This window comes from Triticum dicoccoides, chromosome 1A (genome assembly GCF_002162155.2).
Source record: "Triticum dicoccoides isolate Atlit2015 ecotype Zavitan chromosome 1A, WEW_v2.0, whole genome shotgun sequence".
Lineage (NCBI taxonomy): Eukaryota > Viridiplantae > Streptophyta > Magnoliopsida > Poales > Poaceae > Triticum > Triticum dicoccoides.
The window spans coordinates 294476424-294483267 of record NC_041380.1 but is presented as its reverse complement, the minus strand read 5'-3'; the positions used below and the strand labels follow the sequence as shown (position 1 = coordinate 294483267).

The 6844-nt window shown below is 43.4% G+C and overlaps 2 protein-coding genes across 2 annotated transcripts in view; both read right to left on the bottom strand.

Annotated features, from left to right (window-relative positions):
• Positions 1-582: 582 nt before the first annotated feature.
• Positions 583-2477, bottom strand: LOC119269421. The gene is made up of 3 exons (XM_037551253.1): positions 2124-2477; positions 1512-2020; positions 583-1016 (listed from the first exon to the last, which is right to left on the bottom strand). Exons 1-3 carry the CDS (start codon positions 2251-2253, stop codon positions 897-899), a joined length of 759 nt encoding a protein of 252 aa, XP_037407150.1. The 5' UTR covers positions 2254-2477; the 3' UTR covers positions 583-896.
• Positions 2478-3817: 1340 nt separating this feature from the next.
• Positions 3818-6844, bottom strand: part of LOC119269410 — a 6342-nt gene continuing 3315 nt past the window's right edge. Inside the window, exons 4-7 of the mRNA XM_037551243.1 lie at positions 6059-6313; positions 5873-5959; positions 4456-4628; positions 3818-4303 (exon numbers count right to left, since the gene is read on the bottom strand). Of these exons, the coding sequence (XP_037407140.1) occupies positions 4195-4303; positions 4456-4628; positions 5873-5959; positions 6059-6313 (624 nt within the window). The 3' untranslated portion in view covers positions 3818-4194. The remainder of the gene's footprint in view (positions 4304-4455; positions 4629-5872; positions 5960-6058; positions 6314-6844) is intronic.

Sequence of the window (6844 nt, the reverse complement as noted above, 5' to 3'; positions counted from 1 at the left end):
ACACGCAATGAGGATATTGTCAGTGATTAGTCTCCCAGGAACAAAAGCACTCTGAGTTGGTGAGATAATTTTTCAGGCAAAATACTTTTCAGGCGTAAGGCAAGCATCTTAGAAATGATTTGATAGAGAACATTGCATAAGTTTATGGGTCTGTACTGAGTTACCACTTCTGGATTATCAACCTTAGGTATCAACACAATCGATGTATCATTCCATTCTACGGGAATTTCCCTAGATTTTATAGCAATCAAAACCTCTTGTGTGATCTCGTCACCAAGAAGAGACCAATACTTAAAAAAACTGCATGGAGTCCATCTGGTCCTGAGACCTTCAAATCCTCAATACTAAAAGCAACTTTACGAACATCATCAACGGTAAAAGGGGCCAGGAGCATTGAATTCATATGTTCGATCACCTTAGTTTCAACTTTTGCCAATAATGTCGGGTCAGTTTGGATCACCTTCTGTAACCAATTTACTCTTGACCTTTGCATGCACTGGATCTCGTCCAGCTCCAAAAGGTACTCAATCAACTCTGCGAGTTCTTTCTTCTTGGCCTCGTTATCATCGTTCATCGGATCCCTTATCTATGAACTTAATAACAAATCTATTAATGAATCCATCCTCATGTGCATACACATACAGCCGGCCCCGGCCACGGTCCAACACTCCCAATTATTTACATCCAGTATATCGTGCATTATGTACAAACACGTGATCTATGTCTTTTTTTGTTTTTGCAGGTGGCGTGATCTATGTTATACGTTGGAGTACATGACAACTACTAACAAGGCTGTCGATTTGCTATAACATGAGCTAGCTTTTTCTTCATCAGATCTACGTAGTTGAATCCAGCAGCTTGTGCTTGATCCGAGAGTTGAATCACGGGCGGGTGGATCAGAAGCCGTCGTAGAAGCCACCGAACGATATGTTGGCCCTTGTGGACGCGCCTGCCCCCATCATAGATGACATGGCCTGGTTCAGCCTCGATGTCTGCTGCACCACCTGCTGAATTCTCTGCACATCCACAAATCAACAAGCATATCTACTTCAGCAAGGCTTCTCTTGGACAAATAATAATGACTAGTTAGCTTCAAGTTCAATCCTAGGCTATTTCAAGATTCAGTTCCACAAGAAGGGGATGGCGTGGCGCCGATCCGGTCAGGTCAAATCCGGGAAGAAAAACTCCGTGTTGGAACTGGTCAAATTAGGCTGTGCACCTGTCAAATTAGTCTAGATACATCTATTTCTGTGACAAGTAATTCCGAACGAAGGGAGTACGAGGCTCCGTGGCGACTTCGTCAATCTGAAGATCTGCCGGCTCGACAAGATGACAATAGAGATAGGGGGTGAGCGTATGCGGGTGAGTGCGTGTGCATGCATGTGAGTGTTTGTAGTGTGTTTCTAAAAAAACGCAGTTGATTGATACTGTAATTGGTTCAAGTTGAGTTACTAATTTGAAAAGGAGTCTGATGCTCTGGATTGGATTAGGTAGGGACCGAGTCAGCAAACCTTATCATCGCCAAGGAACTGCAGCTGGATCTTCTGCTGCTGGTGGTGCTGGTGCTGCTTCTGGTGCTGCAGCCTGCCGCCGACGAGGAAAACGCAGACGGTGGCCGCCGCGACCCCGAACGAGCACAGCGCCCCGACCGCGTTCACGCGCAGCTTCCCCACGCTGAACACCACGCACTCCGGCGGCGCCCCGTCCTCCTCCTTCTTGCCCTCTTCCTCCTCTCCCGCGGCGAACTCGTGAGGAGGAAGCTCTGACTCCACTGCCTCTGCCGCCGCCATCTGCTTGCCATCATCGTCCACCTCCTTGGCGTCGACACAGGGCTGGAACTTCTCCTCTCCGTCGCCGTCAGAGACTAGCAGCTCCGGCGCCGCGGGTTCCTCATCCTCTTGGGTTGATCTGGCCCCGGCCGGCACGACGTCGACGTCGACGCCGATGTCCTTGCACTCGTCAACATTATCAGCGTCGACTTGTGACGGGGGAGGCAGGATCGGTTCCTCGGTTTCGTGATCTGAAATTACGCGCGCGATCAATTGCAGTTACGGGGATGAGAACACGAGTGGAAACCGAAGTAAATCGTGATCGAGAGCGGGCTGATCGGGCCCTTTCCTTACCGGCAAGAACCTCGCCGCCGTCGTGGGCACGGGATGCGGCCCTGGTCTCGGCGTAGAAGCTCCTGTGCTCGTCAGGCAGCACCTCCCAGTCCCACACGTCCTGGGCGGAAGGAACGCCACCTCCCTCCATGGCAGACGAATCGACGGACGCAACCGAAAAAGCTAGAGGATCAAACTTGAACCTGAACCCGGTTGCTTGCTGGTGCTGGACGGATCAACTGATTGGCAAGGGGACAAGGAGCCAGAGGGAGAAAGCTATATATGGGTGGGCACTCACACACATGGGCATGGGCACATCAGCGTCAAGGAGCCAGCTCCTTGCACCAAGGGAGAAGAAGGCAGAGGAAGGAAGAGGAGAGCTTGTGTGCGGGCTTATCCTTCCTGCTAGGGGACAAGGGTTGGGGCCTACCACTCGGGAAGGAGGAGAGGGTTTCTGCATCCTTCTACCAAGTTGCCCTGCATTATTCACGATAGAAATGCTTGGGACGCGAGGACTTTTCAGATTTCTGCCAGGGTTGAAATGTTTATTTGTGGCTCCTGTAAAACCCGCGTAAACATTTTTTGGGAATACTGGGCGATTAACATGTGTCGCCTCTCTCAAAAAGCTTGCAAATTGACGTGTATCCTGTTACAGTTCCTGGCAACAGAAAATTCAATGACACTCCCGGCCGGGGCGTTCAGCAGAACCAGAACAGGTTTAAAATAGAGGTCAATTTGGTACGACGGAAAACAAAGCGTGCGTGCGTAGCTTGCAGGTTAGATTACATTACAGTACAGTACAGACGTATTCGACGTTACGACACTACATACCGTGATTCCACTGCAGGGGCTACAAATGAATTGATACGAATTATCAATGACGCGGAAATGAATTAGGTCAGAAGCTTCTGCAGGAAACCCACATCAAGAGGTTGATATGTGACCCAAGATAGATGGCGATCCATGGATAATAACGCAGGAGCAAAAACCATATAGAGCCAGTAATTCAGAACGGTAGATATCAAAACTTGTCCGAGTATTAGAGGGGCAAATCCATTCTATCTGCGTTTTTAGTACACAGTCTATCCTCAGCAACGACAGGCTTCACAATAACTACGCACACAAACGCCGAGGCGTGTGCAAAAAGTCAGCTGGTCAGCAGCTTCGTCGTCATAAGATTATTGAGTGACCATAGGATGCTAAATTAACAGATTAGACCATCAACATAAGTCTAGCAAAACCACAAATAGGATTGATATATAATTGAAAAGGATGCAAACAGCATTTGCCAAAAATCTTATCTGATCAGACTCAAAATAACGTTGTACTCCCTCCGTCCAAAAATACTTGTCATCAAAATGGATAAAAAATGATGTATCTAGAACTAAAATACATCTGGATACATCCTCTTTTGTTCATTTTGATGACAAGTATTTCCAGACGGAGGGAGGCTTTCAGTTGGTAGCAAGTGCCTCTTCAATAAAGTTCAATTCATTTCCTCAAAAAAAAAAAGTTCAACTCATTGACAGATCTCCCTGCAACTCAAATTCTTTGATCACTACGGCCCCCAACCAACAGGGAAAAGTATACGTATATCTGAACCAAAACATATTGAGGCTTTACTAAGACAAAAGTTATACATCAGTTGCTTATTCTTCTTATCCTACTTCAGTAGGTCAGCTCACTATAACCCTGGCCAGTACCCATAAAGAATGTGTTGTCAGAACACATGGATAAAATTTGGAGCCACAGCCAAAATTATGTTCACACTTCTAATACGGGGAGAAAATCTTGGGTATTTGACTAGGTAGCAATTTGCTCCCAGGAGTTCCATAAGACATAGTACAAGTATACAACAGTGGGAAATTGGCATGCTGGAACCAAAGTGGCAGCTTTCTTATACTATATCACTCCTGGCATCAGAAATTGCATAAGAAGATGCAAAAGCGAACACAAAATTACTGATAACCGGGGATTTCAAATCAAAGCACAAATCTTGTGCAAACATCCAGACAACACCTGAAGCTACAGGACTGCAGACTGTTCTCAGAACAGAACATTATGATTATTAATTAACTTAGTATTCACTGCCTCATATAAACGCAGCAAGCCACCTCATCTCTGAGCCATTTCCATTTGACAAATAGTATATCTTTTTCCACTTCTCTTCTGAAAAACTTTCACGTCGAATAATCTTTTGCCTGCCCAACAAATAGATCAAAATGATTGTTTGCTTCAATTAATTTCAAAAGCCACAGGTCGCGCAAACAGAGCTTCTGTAAGCACATGCGATTGCCGGCTATGGCACAATATTCAAAAGCTATCACTAGACAGAATTTTTATTTGGAAGTACCTCATATAATAGTGGCACACAGTCTCTGCTTCATCTACGGTGTACCGTGGAAAAAGCAGACGAGCATCAGAAGGAACATCCGGGAGCTCCTGTCTTAGTTTGCCAACTGCGGTTGAATGTGAGAAGGCTCCTACCATCATATCATTGTGAAGCATTGACCTATAAGCATTGACCTGTTGAAGTAAGCAATACATAAAGTATAATTAGTTGTGATCATTTTAGTCAGAAGGGCTTAAAAAACCATGCATGTACATTTTCAGACCAGCCAAAGTTGGTGAAAGAGAAGATTTATCAAATAAAATTAGCTATGACGAGTTATATAATAAAGTAGTTAGAACAGCAATACCAGTGCCACATGATAAGAGAACTTCATTTGATTTCTTAGACCAAAATGAAGACAAACTAAATTCTCAGATCTATCAAATTTCATTTAAGAATTCTTGGTACACTAAAACCTATACACCGTGTCTACTTGAAAAAACAAAAACAAGAAATGCTTTTCAGAACTCCAAGAATCTAATGCGACAAATCACAGCACTGCTATCAGCTAGATTAATGAAACAACAGAACAATCTAGGGCTGTAAAGAAAAATGAATAACCAGAAAAGGGAAAACGCCTTAAGCTTTTTACAGTAGCCTAACCAGAAAGAGCTCTCTCCATTCTTTTCTATAAGGTGTATTAATTTTTTTCAGAAGTCAAACTTTCTATCTTTGACCAAGTTTGTAAAAAAAACATGTACGATCACAAATCAGTATCATTATATCCACCAAAAAATATATTTTCACATACTCCCTCTGTCCCATATCAATTGTCGCCCAAACGGATGTATCTAGCACTGATATACGGCTAGATACATCCGTTTGAACGACAATTAATATAGGACGGAGAGAGTATTGTTTATTAAGGGCAACCCGGTGCATGTAGCTCCCGCTTGCGCAGGGTCCGGGGAAGGGTCCGGCCACTTTGGGTCTATTGTTTATTAGCACTGCAGATTTTGATACTCCCTCCGATCCATATTAATTGTCACTGAGTTAATAGAACTTTGTACTAAAGTTGTACTAACTCAGCGACAGTTAACATGGATCGGATGGAGTAGTTTTTTCTACTCCCTCCGTTCCTAAATGCAAGTCTTTTTAGACATTTCAAATGGACTACAACATACGGATGTATATAGACATGTTCTAGAATGTAGATTCACTCATTTTGCTCCGTATGTAGTCACTTGTTGGAATATTTAAAAAGACTTATATTTGGGAACGGAGGGAGTAGAAACTTGGTCAAAGATAGAAAAGTTTGACTGAAAGGATACACAGGTGTTTGCCACTTTTGGAAGGAGAAAATTACAAGCAATTTCGGAGAGGATGCTACTTCAGAAGGGTAATGCTAAAAAAGGTAAGCAGCTTTGGTGCAACAAACCGTTGTAAGCTCTTTCGCGTGGATAGATCGACAGGATCTAACAGTTACAGGCTCCTGGTACTCGGTGAATGTAAACCAACTGTTATACTGCAAAAGGAAGAAATATAATTTATTGAGACTGATCATTACTGTCACTACAACAATCACATTTGAAAGAAGCCGCATGCATGGGCACTATAAGCATACCTGATCAATGGCAAACAGTACAGGCACATCTTTAACAAGTGATAGCTCCTTTCTTAAACGAACTACAACACCAACTGCAGCATGCGAGTGGGTTATCCCAGTTTGAATGAGATCATACAATGTGGACCCTTCTGGCATTTCCACTGTGTCAGCCCCTTTCATCATTCCAACACCAGTACCTTCTCCCAGGGGAATAGACTCAAAAATTTGACATGGTAACTGCTGTAAGCGAGTTTCGTTGTATTTCAAAAAATCCTGATGCAACAGTAGAAACAGATAGTTAGAGATTATTGACCCAGCCAGCTAGTTATAGTAGTGTGTTCCTAGTTATGTATTGTATGTGAGTAATCATCAACAAGATATTGCGTTCACCTAATTAAAATAACTAGATGATACCCCACGCATTGCTGCAGGAATTGCTTGCAATATATTTCGATGAGATTTGGTTATATCTTATATGAACATGAACATTTGAAATAATAATAATACTCCCTCCGATCCATATTACTGGTCGCCCAAATGGATGTATCTAGACGTATTTCAGTGCTAGATACATCCGTTTGAGCGACAAGTAATATGGATCCAAGGGAGTATAAGAACTGAACTGAAAATGTATGACTATTGTATAATTGAATATAAGTAGCATAACAGAATTGAAACATTTGAGCATTTTCCCATGCATAGTTGCATGCTGAGGTGGGCTTTTCCCCCATGCATATTGAGGTGGCATTGTTGCATGTTGAGAGAAATAGGTTAGTGGGGATCACCTATTTAGTTATACAAGAT